Genomic DNA, 17,763 nt, shown 5'->3' with positions numbered 1-17,763 from the left:
GGTTTAACCCAGGAGGTGACCCAGGTCTGGCGGGGTCGGGAATGAAACAACGGATGAAACAGGGAAAATAAATATCCCTCCTCATCCCCGACCAATCCTACGCATCAAATAACCCTGGCCTGCATATGGGTCCGATCAGGCCAGGGTTTAACCAGGGAACCAGGAGTAGGGGAGACGTGTGAAGGGTGAGCCAGCAGTCAGCTAGACTCACAGGCCCACCATGTGCTCCACATTACAACACGGCACAGAGACCCCCACTTAACCTGCTCACCTGATCTAGCCTGCACCATTACCAAGCCGGGTTGATCCACACTCAGGAAGGGGCTCCCGGGTCAGACCATTAGGAAGGGGGGGGCTGTAATGGAGAAGATGGCCCTAGATAGCCTGTATTGTTAGAGGATGCATTTCCCATAGGCCATCTGGCCTCAGGTATTTTATTAACATGCTCACTCTCTGGCTGGACAGTCAGTCTTAATTAAAGAGTTTAGTAGGTCTGTTAGTCCAAGCGTTTCGAAGGATCCAAGTCAAAGACATGGCCATGGAAAGACTTTTAAAGAATTTTGGCCCAGACATTTCCCTTGGTCCCCGAGATGATGATTTGATAGCATCATGCACCACACTACATGTAAAAATGGGAACATTGTTTCCATGTTTCAAATGGATGAAAACCTTGAGGCAGACACTGATTATTTCATGTAGCAGCTGAGTGCTTAGATGACCTTCCTGAGAGACCTCCCAGCTGGCTGCATTACTTACGCTGACCATCCAAAACCCCACTTAAGTTTTTCACATATGCCAAAATGTTCTTCAGTGTTACAGTATACACCTCATCTTACTACAAGTCTGTGGCAGGGCCCCAAAGTCCAAAAGTAAACATTTTAATGGGGAAACGGCTACATGTTTTTGATAATTGCCACATCCAATAGATTTGTAAGCACAAAGTTTGGATTTTGGTGGCTCTTATTTATGTCCCAATGTCAACTTTTGTCTTCATCATGTCAGAGTCATTTGGCTGACATCACTATTAGCACCATCTTCTGGATGGCTTTGCCTCTCCCTGCCCCCTGGACAGTGGGTCAGGCCTCCCAGAATGCACTCCTCTGTAATGTAATAGTAGAGCAGGGCCCAAGCCAAGCCCTCTCCATCCCTGCTGAATAGATTGCTTAATGCATTCGCTCTGGCTGACTCTCCTCATTCCTCGAATGATGCAGCATTTATGAGAGCTAGGAGACAGAATAAAAATCTGATAGACAATATGTGAATGTCATTTATTTTTTTCCTCTACAAACCTGCTGACTTATGTAGCCACTGTATTTTCATTTGCTCCCAATTGATGCGTTAGCATGTTTAATAAGACACACTGGGCTACTAGATGACCTGAAGGTGACGTATACTTTACTACCTACTGTACCTGGCATTATGTCATGCCCATAACGTTGTGACATATAGCGAAAAGAATACAGTACCAGATACTTCTCTATTTCCCCACTACTGTAAATGCCCTGTAAAACCATTAGCTTTTGCTGAGTCAGGCGTTTTGATTCTAATTAGAAAATAACACACACAGAATGTGGCCTCTATCAATGGAGATGTTGGCAGACTTCCCTCAAATTCCTCAACAAAGGTGCCCTTCCCCCCCAATTTTTTTTTTTTAATGAATGTGGCTTTTGTGTGCGTTTTACCCCTGTGTGATCTCTAGGGCAGGGTTTGGTTTTTGCCCTATCACTACACAGCTGACTCAAATAATCAATGCTTGATGATGAGATGAATCAGCTGTGTAGTGCTGGGGGGGTTACATGTGATAACATAGAGAAGTGTTGTAGGAACATAATAATGGTTGTGTGTCACATAACCTGGTGACTTGGCCAGTGCACAAGCAGGTTAACATTGACCAGTGATCAAACCATATGTTTGTTTTTTTTAAACAATTATAATCAGTCTGGCCTCTCTAAGAGTATCTGTCTTTGGCCTCTGCGCTGTGCAATGTACGCCAAGAAATACGAAATGATGTATGTGAGAAATTGCTAACAAATGTTCCCTTAAAACAGAGGGTGGTTGGGAATCAGAGCTGTTAGCACTAGTGTTATATGATCCAGTGTTAAGGTCCATACATTCCTCTGCTCACACATTCAATGTACACATAACAAGGTCTTTCCTCTGGCTTCGTTAAACATGCTTTATGATATATGGCTGTGCATGCGAGCAGCTGCACACAGTTGCCAGGTCTGGTCCGCTCCATCCTTTTGCACGCAGAAAATATTCTGAATGAGTCCAGATCAGCTCCCCTGTTTAGATTTCTTGCATGGGACACATTTTTGGAATTACAAAAGTAAGATGTCAAATTTAAAAAAAAATAGGGAAATTTAGGAAACAATGCGGGCCTGTCAGAGTTGTTGCACTAAATGTGCATTCATTCAAATGTTCGTTACCCGTAGCCGGATTGACAAAATGTCTCTGAAGTAACTTATGTGGATGTGCAGGCCCCTCCATGTCTGTAAACCAGTCCCATGTTGTTACATAATCCAAGACCTCACTGGGCCAGAAAGTAACCAACAGGTCACTTCACACTCCATAGACCCCAGCAGAGGAACCCTTAGATCCCAAAGGCTTCCAGATGCTGGCTCTACTTTAACACAATGTAGCCATGCTGAGAGGCAGCCCTTACAGACGTTTCATTGGGCTCATTGATGGCCATCGGAGTCAGCAGAATGGATTCAATCAATTGATCTGTGTCCCCCACAAAGCTGTAAACGATCCCATTCTCCCCCTGTATTCATTTGACATGTTATGATGATGGTGATTGCTATTGCAAGTTTTAGCGGCGGTAGTGTTTATTTTAGTATTGCAACACACTCTCATTAGCAAGCCAGTCATGTGAAATGGTACAGTTACACACATGTAGCGGAGAAACATTGGAATGTGTTATTTTATGCTCACCTTTGGGTGCCCTCTTGTTTAGATATCGATGAGTGTGTGAATGAGAACATCTGTGGGGACCATGGCTTCTGTGAGAACACAGACGGCTCCTACCGTTGTCAGTGTGACCGGGGTTACACCAACCCCCCTGGTGATGCCGGGGCCCATGGCTGTGTAGGTAAGTAACTGTTAAATGATACACTCCACTGGTTAGCATGGTCGGTTACCGTATACAGTACCAATGTGCAGTACGTACTGTATTCATTGTACATGGTGGTATGTGTGTTTGCGAACGTGTGTGTTTGTCTGTGTGTACGTGCTTTGCATTCGTGTGTGAACCTCAGTGTGACTTTAACCCCTCTCTCCCATTCCGTGGAGACGTGAACGAGTGTGAGATGAGCACAGCGCTGTGTGGAGAGGCCCTGTGTGAGAACGTGGACGGCAGCTTCCTGTGCATCTGCCCCAGCGACAATGAGGAATTTGATCCCATCACCAGCCAGTGCCGCCCGCAGGGTAACAGCACACACAGGGACTTATGGGACTTAAGGGTTCGTCCTATCGCTGGGGGATTGAATTTTCACTGTCTTCACATCTGGGGAATAAATTGCAGGAAAGATCAAATAGCAGAAAAACTATTCCAGCTATCCTTTACAGAATTGATTTGCTGTGCTCAGAGAACAACTCACTCCAAATTCTCCCTCATGGTCAAATCTCCCCCAGTCAAATTCCCCCGAAGACATACAAGGATAAGGTATAGCTATTGGCAAAACTGCCATGGAAAGATCTCTCTCAGAAACACTAACAGTGTCCACTGTAAACAGATTACTGAAATAAAGGTCAAGCTTACCTTGTCTGTGACATTGGCTTGTCTTTAGCCATGACATGGGCATGAATACACAGACGGGACATATTTACATGAATAAGCAGCATGCTCTCGACGGGGATGTTTTTGTTCTCGTTCAGTACTAAACCCCAAGTTTGCCTTGTGTACTTTGACCACATTTGACTTTTGCCGTGTGCTAATCAATCATGTCAGACTGAATGGTGTGTTGATTCCCATGCCAGTGTTTCCACTTGGCCCACTGCTTAACTGTGAATGCCTGAGAGCATGTCTGTGGATAAATGAGCAGCTGAAGGTACTCCAGCCTACTGCCCGCCTGCCCTACTGTAAGACATGGTTCTCTTGACCAGGGGAAATAGTGGCACTCTTTAATACTGTTAGACGTGGGGCTAATTAGACTGACTGATTCTCACTGATATCATGATGGCAATAAATATGATATCTAGTGGTAATAGATGTAGTCTTTACTCTAGTAATTCAACTAGTCACAATTTATTCTGGAAATCCCCTCTGCATCTATTTCTCTTCATGAGTGGTCTGATTGTCCCACAGCTGCTACAGATGAAGATGCTCCTCCTCATCCTTCTAAGCCAGCCTCGCCCACGGAGGAGCAGAGGAAGGAGTGTTACTACAACCTGAACGATGCTAACTTCTGTGACAACGTGCTGTCTCGCAACACCACCAAGCAGGAGTGCTGCTGCACGGTGGGGTCCGGTTGGGGGGACGACTGTGAGATCCACCCCTGCCCTGTCCCAGGGAGAGGTAGGCTTACGACAGTAGGATTTGGGACTGGGTGACACTGCCAAGACAGATTCAGATACAACTTTTCACATACTGTATGCTTACTCCTTCTCAATACATTATGTATGATGCAGTGTTACAGTATGTTTGTCCATTCATTCTTCTGTTTCTTCAGAGGAGTTTAACCAGTTGTGTCCACATGGTAGTGGTCTTCTACCCCAAGCTGTTTCCTCCCACAGCCTGGAACAGCAGAGTTTCAAAGGTACTTTACTCCCATGTTGCCTCCTCAAGCCACTAGCTTCTGTATGCAGTCGGTATACCTGAGGTTTCACCGTTGTTCCTTCTCCCATAACTTTGTACCAACACAAAGAAAATGGCAGTTTCAGCTCCCCTTTTATTTCCACCCATGGCAGCTGTGAAAAACATCCGGCATAATTTCCCACCTCATTTATGGTTCTCTTTCAAGCTAGCCCTTTACACCGTGACGGGATACCTGCATACCCAGCTAATTAAGCACAAGTGTTGCACCCACAGCATGTTCTTATAGAGAAGGCTGTCACGAGCAAGGTGCCATGCTCATTTTACAGTAGTGGTTAGGATTTCAGTGGTGTAGCTTATTACAGCACATGCATAAAGTAAACATTCTATAGACATTCACCTTAGCCTACACAAAGGCAGATGCTAGAGGTGAAATAGGAAAGAAAAGGTGATTTTGTGTATAGTAGTATGTGACTTTATTTGAACAGGTATTGATTCTTCACCCCTCTTGTTCTCCTTCTCTGTGTTTGTCCGTCTCTCCTCTCTCTCTCTCACCAGATGTGGATGAGTGTAAGATGTTTGGGCCAGATATCTGTAAGAATGGCCGTTGTTCTAACATCTTCTCCTCGTACTCCTGCTTCTGCCGTACAGGCTTCTACTATGACAACATCCGGCTGGAGTGTTTGGGTAAGGGCCCCTCGCTGTCACTCTGCTTTTCCCTGTTCCACCAAACCTGCTCCTTATCTCAACTTTTAGACCCAGTTGTTGACGTGTGTTTATGTGTGTGTGTTCCAGATTATGACGAGTGCCTGACAGAGAAGGCGTGTGTCTGTGGGGTGTGTGTGAATACCCCTGGCTCTTTCAACTGCTTCTGCAATCCTGCTCTGGTCCTGGACACCACCTGCCGCCACTGCATCAGCGTCAACACCACCGAGGGTGCGATTCAGACACACACTCTCTCCCTCTCACACACACACTCACACAGCAGCAGCAACACACTTTTACAGATAAACTACATCCTCCATCTCAGTTTATCCAGATGAAATGATTACCAGTCAGATTATTGATTCATCTGTTCAACATTGACAACATAAAGTTTGTAAAACCTCTTCCAACTCCATCCTTTCCTCTTTTGTAAATCACTCTCTTCCTTTCCTTCCTTCCTTCCTTCCTTCCTTCCTTCCCTCTCTCATCTCTCCTCCATCGCCTGCCCCACAGAGATTGATGAGCCTGATGAGGACATCCATCTGGACATCTGCTGGCGGGACATGATAGAATTGTATGTGTGTATCCAGCCTCTCATCGGATGGAGGACCACCTACACAGAGTGCTGCTGTCTCTATGGAGTGGCCTGGAGTGAACAGTGTGCCTTCTGCCCCAGTAGGGACTCTGGTAAATAACAAATGGCAGATGTAGTTGTCATTCATAGTTATTATGTAGCTGAAATCATTTGTGTGACCTGTGATGGTTTGTAACGGTCTAAATGCAACACTGATGTGTGTGTGTGTGTGTGTGTGTGTGTGTGTGTGTGTGTGTGTGTGTGTGTGTGTGTGTGTGTGTGTGTGTGTGTGTGTGTGTGTGTGTGTGTGTGTGTGTGTGTGTGTGTGTGTGTGTGTGTGTGTGTGTGTGTTGGATCAGATGACTACGCATTACTTTGTAACCTGCCTAGGAGAAGGGGCTCTGACAGTCTACGAGAGCGGCCAGGCAATGAGTACAGCCCTGGTGTCGAGGGTCCTGAAGGGCCCTATGTCCCCCCCTACTGGGACAACTATGAAGGAGTGCCCATCTCTGGGCCTGGGGGTACCTACTACAACCCAGAGGACACCCAGGGCAATACCAACGACTATGGCTCACGAGTGAGAGACAGAGAACCGTCGCTACGCGTCCCCATCCACCAGCCAAGAGAGTTCCAGCCTCACCCTGTAGACTCTAACAATGGTAACCTCATTAGAAATATATATATTCTTTAAAGACACATTTATTCATATTATTGCTAATGCATGGTGAAATGCTACCTCTGTAGGGACTCCTAATTATTCCATATTCTGTTTGCAATCAGACCACTATGATGGCTTTGAAGGCCTGCGAGCAGAAGAGTGTGGTATCCTGAACGGCTGTGAGAATGGCCGGTGTGTGCGCGTGAGGGAAGGTTACACCTGTGACTGCTTTGATGGATACGAGCTTGACCTCACCAAAATGGCCTGCATCGGTAGGTTCTTCTCCCAGTGTCTCACAATGAACCAACCACATTCAGTCTCAGATTCTCCTCTGTGTTTCAAGTAAATATATCATTGCTTTTTGGAATTCCTAGAAACAAATTATTCAATGATCTGTTCCATTTTCCCACTTTTGAAAATGATGTATGTTGTAAAATGTTGTGGGGCTAAGATCAAACCCTGCTTTAGAATGAAGAAGCCTCCCCGAGGTTTATGCCTTTTGGAGACGGGTCTCTCTTGGTGAGGTAACTCACCACGCAATATCACGCAGCCCAATGAAAGACTCACATTTACAATCTTGCTTTGGTTATTTTTAATGGGAAACTGATCAAAGTACTCCGAGTGGATTGTTCTTTACTCTCCTGACTGAATATATAGACACACCCTGCCAACAGGCCGAGAGGCCTTGAATCGCAGCCACATCGTGTAATACATGGATATTACACATTTTTAAATGTGTCGTGTTTGTTTAATTTGAAAGTGAAACCCCTCTCATAATGATGTGCTGAGATTACTGAATGGACCAGGACTCTATCCCCATAGAGAATCATCAGCCCCGAGGCCAACACAGGGCAAATGGAGTGGATTCCCAATCTGTGGTTCTAATTTGTGAAAACACTTGTGGGAGCGAAGCTCTCCTTTCCAAGTGTCATGTTATAAATACCACCAACATTTCCCACACAGAAATGAGGTCAACAGAGAGAGGAGGTTTGAGTTTGACTGCAGAGAAATGACACCAAAACTCCTATGCCAGATTAGAAAATAGAAACCACTTGAAGGCCAACAATGTAATAGCATTTTAGTGTAAGCAAAAACATCTGACTTGTCAGATGTACTGTATGTATGGCCAGAGAAGAGTTCAAGTCTTCATCAAACCCAAACACGCGATACGACGCCATGCTTGATCTGTGTAAATGATTACTGAAAAAAAATGAGTGCAGGGATATTGTTCATGCTGAGAAGGGGGCTGGGTGTGTGACAGAGAGGTGAAATGAGTGAACAGGGATATTGTTCATGATAACATTGCATAAATGAGTGAACATGTATACAGAGAAGGGGGCAGAAAGAGATGGGTGTGTGACAGAGAGGTGAAATGAGTGAACAGGGATATTGTTCATGTATACAGAGAAGGGGGCAGAAAGAGATGGGTGTGTGACAGAGAGGTGAAATAAGTGAACAGGGATATTGTTAATGTGGGAAGAGAGAACAAAAGTGCTATGTATGAATGTATTTTTCATAAGTACTGAGAGTTGGGCATCCCTCTATAGGCCCCTCTGTCGCCAGAGAACTGCTGTACGTGACTATGGTCCCATCCTACCACCCACACTGACCAGGCCACTCCGCTGGACTGTTGACACAGGACATGTGGAGGGAACAGATGCAGTGAAATTGTTCTACTCTCTTAACACTGCCTGTCTCCTTTTCCTGCAGACATAAACGAGTGTGAGGACATCAGTGATAAAGTGGCGCTGTGTAAGAACGGGGCCTGTACCAACACTGAGGGCTCGTACAAGTGCACCTGCCTGCCCGGCTTCCAGGCCTCCGCCAAGCCCCATGAATGTATCCCAGAGGTCCCATTGTCTGGCCTCAGAGAGAGTGGCTGGAAACTGAGAGTGTAGCTGTTGGGAGGTTCTACTCTCCTCCCTCCACCCCTCCTCATCCCCGCCCTCTCACAGGGCCTGGCACTAAACCTCCAAGAACTCTGAAAAGTCCACGCTTATCCCCTAAACACACATACAATTCTCTCATCATATTTTCTTTCTACCACACAAACATACTCATTCACATTTCCACAGGGGACCAGAAGCTATGCAGTGAGTGTAATTCCATGGGATATCCTATTTCTTAACATTTGCATTTTGCCTTAAAGGGATTTTATTCAGTGACCCCAGACAGTTTGCTATGCATACATACATATTTTATGCATTGTTTTTCTCCTCCATTTATATTTTGGGTTAATTATTTATTTCATGTACATGACAAGACTCTGCAAATTTACAATGAAAACCATTTCAGAGGGCACATATGATTTATATTGTCTTATTTGTCAGACCAATAGACTTTACTAATGATGAGAGGAATCGTTTTTGAAGTTGGATAACTAAACCTGGAGGAAGCTGATTGCATGCCACATGTTATTCATATTGTAACATAATAATCACATTGCTATACAGGGAGTCACTTTGAAACCACGTTTTACTTGTATTTGGGATGTTTTTGTGGTCAGCGAGGCCTAGAAAAAGAACCAACCACTCCTTCCACTGGTCTTCTGTGTTTCTCTGGGTCTTGAAAAACCACTTGGACTTGCATAACAGTCCTTAGTCCTCATCCTCCAAGCTAAAAGGTTCCAATGGTGACAAGGTAGTCAGTCTCAAGAGCAAGAACTGGGATCAAACAAGGTCCAGCTCATCTTCATAGGCTGTCACAATGTTGCTTCAATCTGTCACCAGCACAAAAGTATACTGAAGAAGAAAAGGGCATTGAGTATGAGCTTGGAAAGGCTGTAAATGTATATGATGGTCTATGATAGATATGTAATATGTTTGTATAGGGTCCACTAGCACTTCCCCACTAGTCAGAGTAAGAGACACGTACAATATCCCGAGGCAAATTGTCCTTACATTCAACCACACATTCACAATTGACTTCAGATCCCATGTAAGAACATTCCCATTGATGCATCTCTGAATGTGAGTAAAGGCTTTGTTGAAAAGGTTTGGGATATTTTGTACAGATCTAGTACTATGTATTAATGTTTTTGTTACATTCCAATAATGCATATATTGCAACCAATATTTTTGTTTGACAATACAAATCCAGCATTACAGCTTAGCAATATGTAGATTTATATATATTTCTGTTAAAATGTTTTTAAACATATCTTTATGTATGAGAAAAGTGGTTTACACTGTACCAGATAAAGTGTATGTATCCTGCCCTGTGGAGCAGACATTGAAATGTGATTTTAGGGGAATGGCAGCACTGTTTTCAACACAATTGGTGCCATTGATCCTACAAGTACAAAACAAAGACATGCCTTTTAAAATGCAAAAATGATCTGTTGTGCCATTAAAACTAAGCCTTTTTTTGCCTTTCAAATAATCTTACTGCATGTCATTCTAGTGACATTTTTCAATCAATTTAGTGATCACATTCAGCATTTCCAATTAAAAATAAACATTGTCCTTCGCATTCAAGTCACTAGAAACACATGATTGCTGATTGGTCATGTTCTCAAACTTTCCATTCAGAGAGATCTTTCCAGAACCTATCTTATACATATTTGGAGGATGCCTTCTTTCAATGGCTGATGCCCTTGGCCTGTATTCAAAGAGATGTTTACGGTCTGTACTCTTATCTATACTGTATGATTCATGCCTCCACAAGTCTTACATTGATGTTATACAAATTGTGAACATGTATTCGATATTACTAAAGAACATATCATGTTCATTCCTTTTGTTTACCTCTAAACTATAGTTACTATCAGTCATCAAAATAAAATTTGAAAATATCTACATTTCTCTCCCTTATCTGTGGAATATGCTACACACATTACACAATAATATACTTCATTACAATAATATTTCTAAACCGTATGTTTATAATGCAAATGTACTGTACTTTCAGGGCAAATGGAGAATGTTATGTGTTGTGAGCATCCGTTGTGATTTATTGTGCTCTGACGCCACCCAGTGGCCTTCTAGTACAGCTCAAAACACGGGACAGTGCAAAACAAATCCTTGTGACGTCCCTACCCTAAACCCTAACCTTAACTGCTACCCTTACCTTAACTAGAACCATAACCTACCCCTAACCAATTTAAATGTCAACTTCAAAGGCATATAAGGTCCCAGGGACTCCGGATAGCACGGACCACTCAACCACAGCGTTTGGAAGGATTTTCCCACGGTTATGAGGCTAGTACTGAATTTTAGTTGGACACAGGGAAATTGTGTCGATATCGATTGATCCTATTTCTTTCGTGAAGGATGGAAAAGCATACATCTCCCAGAAACCACGCGCTGTGCCGCTAAATTTGGAGCGTTGAGAAGCGACTACATTGCGCGCGTGCGTGGTGCGCACTTTTTGCAGATATTTTCTGAAACACATCGGGTAATTTTGACATCTGTGCACCGTGTAACGCAAACGCAGAGAGGAGTGCGTGCAAGGATAGGAGTTTTATTGTGAGAAATGCTTGTTTCCAAAGCCGATTTTTTTTTCTCCCAACAATCACAGGCTGTGAAGTCCTGCTTTTAATGCATTGCACACACTGAATATCACGTGAAAAACAAGAATGAGAAGAACGGATTAGATTTACATCCCCTTTGGGCTCCCGAGTGGCGCGGTCTAAGGTTCTGCATCTCAGTGCTTGAGGCGTCACTACAGACACCCTAGTTCGATTCCAGGTTGTATCACAACCGGCTGTGATTGGGAGTCCCATAGGGTGGCGCACAGGTTGTTCTTAAATGGCTTGCCTAGTTAAATAAATAGATCGCTGTTTCTGCGAACTAGCTTGTTACAATGCTAACTAGTGTGTAAGGATAACATTACAAGTGATACATTCATTGTCATTTATGCCAAGTTCTTACTAGTTAGCTATTCCCTGTACAATGTAATAGGGGACTTGTCGTGCTGCGTTTGTTGGCTATGTTGCAGCAGGCTGTCACAAGCATTCCACTGATAACGTAGGAAATAATCATTCTTATCTTTGAACAGTTCGGAGGGTTCAAAGAACCAATTGACGGACCTTGTTCCAATTGTAATTAACCATTCTGAAGGAGACCCCAAACTCTCAATGGAATATTGAGGATCACATCAAAACCAAATGTAGCCTGCTTTCCTTTCAGATTTTTTATGGTGTTCCCACTGATTGATATGTGATGTTGTGTGTGTGCTTAATGCCTAATATTAATTGAATTGTTTTTGTGTGTATTGATAGTGCCCAACATTAGCCTTTCATTGCTAAAGCCCCACTTCCTGGAGTTCAACATCATCATGATCAGGGTGAGAGAACAAAGGAACACGCATCTCACTGTACTTCACATTTCCCCACATACTTATTGGATTAATTACAAGGAAATGTCTATTGTTACAGGGTAACAGTGGGTTGAAGCCCAGAGACAATGAAATGAACCCTAAACCCTGGCCAATCAACTACCAGGTTAGCATGTTGAATACTTCAGTGTGGTTTGACAGTCCCATAAAAAGATTAACTTATCACTGTGCCTTTGTTCTGTTTCTGTAAAGGGATAGAGGTTCTCGGGAGTGAATGAGACGGAATACTGTGTCTACCTGTTAGGGAATCCTGTAAGTACCTCTCTCCACTCAGAGTATGCTAACCCTGCTATAATATAGCTAAATCTGGAACTCCTCTGCAGGTGATCTGGTGGCTGAACCTGGTCAGTCTGGGCCTGTAAGTGGTTATGGTGGCAGCAGCCTCTCTGGCCCGCCGCAGAGGAGTCCAGCTGGACAAGAGAACAGTAGGTAGGAGGATTTAGAACTTCCCTGTCACTGTCATGAGTAACTTATTTTGAGTACCTCATTCTAACGCTGATGTGTATGTGCAGAGCATTGTTGCGTGCTGATGGAAGGTGGAGGACTGCTGCTCCTGAGCTGGCTGGCTACACTATGTACCCTTCTACACCACGTACCCTTCTACACCACGTACCCTTCTACACCACGTACCCTTCTACACCACGTACCCTTCTACACCACGTACCCTTCTACACTACGTACCCTTCTACACCACGTACCCTTCTACACCACGTACCCTTCTACACCACGTACCCTTCTACACCACGTACCCTTCTACACCACGTACCCTTCTACACCACGTACCCTTCTACACCACAGGCCGCATTCTTTACTACCACCACTACTTCCCTGCCATGCTCTTCAGCAGCATGCTAACAGATACAGTGGGCCTACCACAAAAACACATGCTCCCCATAATTCCCCCGGTCATGTAGACCAACTCAGTGGCCTTGTGGTTAGTATCGGTCCTTGGAGTGGAAGTTCTATTCATACCAAAAGACAAAAAAATGTGATCCGATGCGTCTCTGCCTGGAGCCACCACAGCATCAAGGAGATCGATTGGGGGTAAGGCCATCAAGCTGCCTCATGCTGCAGAAACAGGAGGTAGGCTCCTGCTCCAATGAGCTGTTCCGGAAGGTACCACGTTCATCTGTACAAACAATAGTACGCAAGTATAAACATCATGGGACCACGCAGCCGTCATACCACTCAGGAAGGAGACGCGTTCTGTCTCCTAGAGATGAACGGACTTTGGTGCGAAAAGTGCAAATTAATCCCAGAACGACAGTAAAGGACCTTGTGAAGATGCTGAAGGAAACGGGTACAAAAGTATCTATATCCACAGTAAAACTAGTCATATATCGTCATGACCTGAAAGGCCGCTCAGCAAGGAAGAAGCCACTGCTCCAAAACCGCCATAAAAAAGCCAGACTACGGTTCGTAACTGCACATGGGGAGAAATGTCCTCTGGTCTGATGAAACAAAAATATAACTGTTTGGCCATAAAGACCATGTTTGGAGGAAAAAGGGGGAAGATTGCAAGCTGAATAACACCATCCCAACCGTGAAGCACGGGGGTGGCAACATCATGTTGTGGGGGTGCTTTGCTGCAGGAGGGACTGGTGCACTTCACAAAATAGATGGCATCATGAGGAGAAGTTGCTTCAATATATCCACACTGCACACTGCCCTAACCCACCTGGACAAGAGGAATACCTATGTGAGAATGCTGTTCATCGACTACAGCTCGGCATTCAACACCATAGTACCCTCCAAGCTCGTCATCAAGCTCGAGACCCTGGGTCTCGACCCCGCCCTGTGCAACTGGGTACTGGACTTCCTGACGGGCCGCCCCCAGGTGGTGAGGGTAGGCAACAACATCTCCTCCCCGCTGATCCTCAACACGGGGGCCCCACAAGGGTGCGTTCTGAGCCCTCTCCTGTACTCCCTGTTCACCCACGACTGCGTGGCCACGCACGCCTCCAACTCAATCATCAAGTTTGCGGACGACACAACAGTGGTAGGCTTGATTACCAACAACGACGAGACAGCCTACAGGGAGGAGGTGAGGGCCCTTGGAGTGTGGTGTCAGGAAAATAACCTCACACTCCACGTCAACAAAACTAAGGAGATGATTGTGGACTTCAGGAAACAGCAGAGGGAACACCCCCCTATCCACATCGATGGAACAGTAGTGGAGAGGGTAGCTAGTTTTAAGTTCCTCGGCATACACATCACAGACAAACTGAATTGGTCCACTCACACTGACAGCGTCGTGAAGAAGGCGCAGCAGCGCCTATTCAACCTCAGGAGGCTGAAGAAATTCGGCTTGTCACCAAAAGCACTCACAAACTTCTACAGATGCACAATCGAGAGCATCCTGGCGGGCTGTATCACCGCCTGGTACGGCAACTGCTCCGCCCTCAACCGTAAGGCTCTCCAGAGGGTAGTGAGGACTGCACAACGCATCACCGGGGCAAACTACCTGCCCTCCAGGACACCTACACCACCCGTTGTTACAGGAAGGCCATAAAGATCATCAAGGACATCAACCACCCGAACCACTGCCTGTTCACCCCGCTATCATCCAGAAGGCGAGGTCAGTACAGGTGCATCAAAGCTGGGACCGAGAGACTGAAAAACAGCTTCTATCTCAAGGCCATCAGACTGTTAAATAGCCACCACTAACATTGAGTGGCTGCTGCCAACACACTGTCATTGACACTGACCCAACTCCAGCCATTTTAATAATGGGAATTGATGGGAAATGATGTAAATATATCACTAGCCACTTTAAACAATGCTACCTTATATAATGTTACTTACCCTACATTATTCATCTCATATGCATATGTATATACTGTACTCTACAACATCGACTGCATCCTTATGTAACACATGTATCACTAGCCACTTTAACTATGCCACTTTGTTTACTTTGTCTACACACTCATCTCATATGTATATACTGTACTCGATACCATCTACTGTATGCTGCTCTGTACCATCACTCATTCATATATCCTTATGTACATGTTCCTTATCCCCTTACACTGTGTATAAGACAGTAGTTTTGGAATTGGTAGTTAGATTACTTGTTGGTTATCACTGCATTGTCGGAACTAGAAGCACAAGCATTTCGCTACACTCGCATTAACATCTGCTAACCATGTGTATGTGACAAATACAATTTGATTTGATTTGATTTGAATATCTCAAGACATCAGTCAGGAAGCTAAAGCTTGGTCGCAAATGGGTCTTCCAAATAGGCAATGACCCCAAGCATACTTCCAAAATGTGGCAATATCAGGACACCCTGCTAGAGTGCTGACCTGTGGCTCTGCGTACACTATTCCCACTGGCTGCTCAGAGGAGGACAGGCAATGCTATTCTTCACCATCCTCTACAGGTGTGTCGATTATACGGCCTCCTTGTTATTCATACTGTTGATATGCCTTGGAGCTTAATAAAATGTTAACTGTGTAAGTTCTGTTAGTGTTATTGCCTACAGTCAGTATGACATTGGGGCAACAGTAAATCTACACAAAAAAACATGAACCAATTTCAAAATGTATGTTCTCTTCAGCTTACATTTCAGTTTCCCTCTCAGCTTTTCTAACCCATGCAGATATGACCTGTTTAAACCTCTTGTCTTATGGTATGAGAGGGCTGCTAGCCCATGACCCTGCCAGGACATTGGCTGGCCTGAAGTGAATGGACTCCTGGAAGTTTTAGTCAGGTGAACAGTCAGGGAGAGTTCTGACTGACATAGTGATATATTGTTAGTGATATATTGTTATTTTTTGTTGTTTTTATCAGTGGTATTTTATTGACTGCTAATGATGTCTACTAAACTGCCTTAACATGTTTTGTTTTTTCTTGACTGAGTTGCAATAATGAGCTAAGTGCCTAAATACATTTGAGAATGCAAATATTCTATTTAAATGTTTTATGATATTAATGAATGAACCTGTTTCTCTTTTTATAATGTCAAATATTGACTGGTGTATTTCTTTTTTCTTTGTTTATCTTGCCATTTTTGCTCAATCTTAGTGTTCACAGTATTGTATGAATCTTTGGCAAGATAGTGCTTTCAATGATTTTCAGTTCTGCATTGTGCTTTCTCAATGAAAGGAATCTGATACTTTTCAATACAACCGTTCTTTACCTGTTGGTTTGTATATCTTTTTGTTCATTTTAATAGTAAATATTAATGGCCTTTTTCATTGCTCTTGGTGTGTCCCATTTTATTTTTGTTGCAGTGTATGGGGCTCCAGAGTGGCGCAGCGGTCTAAGGCACTGTATCTCAGTGCTAGAGGCATCACTACAGACCCTGGTTTGATTCAAGGCTGTATCACAACCGGCCGTGATTGGGAGTCACATCGGGTGGCGCACAATTGGCCCAGCGTCGTCCGGGTTAGACCGTAATTGTAAAAAATAATTTGTTCTTAACTGACTTGCCTAGTTAAATAAAAGTAAAATAAATGATCTTATGTTGTGTGGTTATGAATAAATACTCTTATACATTTGATAATGTGTTTGTGACAAGTTAACAGACATCATCGTCTTACTTCTCGAATGCAGAAAAGGAGCACTGAATGTCATCATTTTTCTCTATATAGTTACAAGCAATGGATATTTTTGGAATCCATATCATACCTAGGATATATTGTAGGCTGCTGCCATGTAATCACCTAGAGGTTCATCTAGATTTTTAAATATTTTGAGCATAGTCACAGATATGAATGTTTTTTTTTCTTAGATATTAAATGATTTATGTTGAACAATATAAATGCAACAATTTTACTGAGTTACAGTTCATAGAAGGAAATCAGTCAATTGAACTCAACTCATTAGGCCCTAGTCTATGCATTTCACATGGATTATGGCCCACCCACTTGGAAGCTAGGACCCCACAAAAGGGCTTTATTACAGACACAAATACTCCTCAGTTCCTTCAACTGTCCGGTTGACTGGACTCGGATGATCCCACAGGTGATGAAGCTGCATGTGGAGGTCCTGGGCTGGTGTGGTTACATGTTGTCTGCAGTTGTTAGGCCGGTTGGACATACTGCCAAATTCTTTAAAATGATGTTGGAGAGGGTTTATGGTATCTGGCAACAGTTGTGGTGGATATTCCTGCAATCAGCATGCCAATTGCACACTCCCCCAAAACTTAGACATGTGGTAATGTGTGACAAAACTGCACATTTTAGTAGCCTTTTTATTGTCCCCAGCACAAGGGGAACCCGTAACGATCATGCTATTTAATCATCTTGATATGCCACACATGTCAGGTATTATCTTTTCAAATTAGAAATATTCACTAACAGGGATTTAAATACATTTGTGCAAAAATATTGAGGTAAATAATTATTGTGTAAATTCTGCGATCTTTTATTTCAGCTCATGAAACATGGTACCAACACTTAACATCTTGCGTTTATGTTCAGTAGAATCATCTTTGATGCAGTTGTGTGGCACTGTGATACATATGCCACCTGCTGACAGACGTTTGTAAGTGCAGCCTGGTGCAGACACGTCAATCTGAAGCAACATCAACCCATTGGCTGCATTCTATCACGTGTGTGGATCTGAAAATGGCGTCTCCAAATGGAGGTAAATTCTAATTTCGTTGTTGAGTGTATAAATTGACATCTTGATACCGAGATGCTAATGAAACCAGTATGCTTCGTATTTCTATTTGCTGAAACATTCTGAGTTCATATGTTGTACAAATAATGTCTTACGTTT

The 17,763-nt window shown here is 43.8% G+C and overlaps 2 protein-coding genes and 1 long non-coding RNA gene across 6 annotated transcripts in view; all 3 read left to right on the top strand.

Moving 5' to 3' along the window:
- The window catches only part of LOC124001769 (latent-transforming growth factor beta-binding protein 2-like), a 160,721-nt gene extending 152,017 nt beyond the window's left edge, over positions 1-8,704 (top strand). For both annotated transcript variants that reach the window (XM_046308818.1, XM_046308817.1), the window contains 10 exons: positions 2,960-3,094; positions 3,295-3,429; positions 4,310-4,519; positions 4,674-4,760; positions 5,315-5,443; positions 5,552-5,692; positions 5,975-6,148; positions 6,395-6,694; positions 6,816-6,965; positions 8,404-8,704. In XM_046308818.1, the coding sequence (XP_046164774.1) occupies positions 2,960-3,094; positions 3,295-3,429; positions 4,310-4,519; positions 4,674-4,760; positions 5,315-5,443; positions 5,552-5,692; positions 5,975-6,148; positions 6,395-6,694; positions 6,816-6,965; positions 8,404-8,591 (1,649 nt within the window). In that variant the 3' untranslated portion in view covers positions 8,592-8,704. The remainder of the gene's footprint in view (positions 1-2,959; positions 3,095-3,294; positions 3,430-4,309; positions 4,520-4,673; positions 4,761-5,314; positions 5,444-5,551; positions 5,693-5,974; positions 6,149-6,394; positions 6,695-6,815; positions 6,966-8,403) is intronic.
- A 2,390-nt stretch (positions 8,705-11,094) lies between these two features.
- Positions 11,095-16,321, top strand: LOC124002161. Of its 3 annotated transcripts, none has more exons than XR_006832931.1 (6): positions 11,095-11,802; positions 11,915-11,979; positions 12,071-12,136; positions 12,223-12,282; positions 12,354-12,459; positions 16,272-16,321. It is a non-coding gene; the product is annotated as an uncharacterized LOC124002161 (long non-coding RNA). The 3 variants fall into 3 exon arrangements; XR_006832932.1 differs by lacking the exon at positions 16,272-16,321 and adding an exon at positions 12,543-13,260; XR_006832930.1 differs by lacking the exon at positions 16,272-16,321 and having other exon boundaries at positions 12,354-13,260.
- A 1,233-nt stretch (positions 16,322-17,554) lies between these two features.
- Positions 17,555-17,763, top strand: part of LOC124001892 (protein lin-52 homolog) — a 29,149-nt gene continuing 28,940 nt past the window's right edge. Inside the window, exon 1 of the mRNA XM_046309041.1 lies at positions 17,555-17,628. Within this exon, the coding sequence (XP_046164997.1) occupies positions 17,610-17,628 (19 nt within the window). The 5' untranslated portion in view covers positions 17,555-17,609. The remainder of the gene's footprint in view (positions 17,629-17,763) is intronic.

This window comes from Oncorhynchus gorbuscha, linkage group LG17 (assembly GCF_021184085.1).
Source record: "Oncorhynchus gorbuscha isolate QuinsamMale2020 ecotype Even-year linkage group LG17, OgorEven_v1.0, whole genome shotgun sequence".
Classification (NCBI taxonomy): domain Eukaryota; kingdom Metazoa; phylum Chordata; class Actinopteri; order Salmoniformes; family Salmonidae; genus Oncorhynchus; species Oncorhynchus gorbuscha.
Note: the sequence above shows the minus strand (reverse complement) of the source record. Positions and strands in the feature narration are given on the sequence as shown.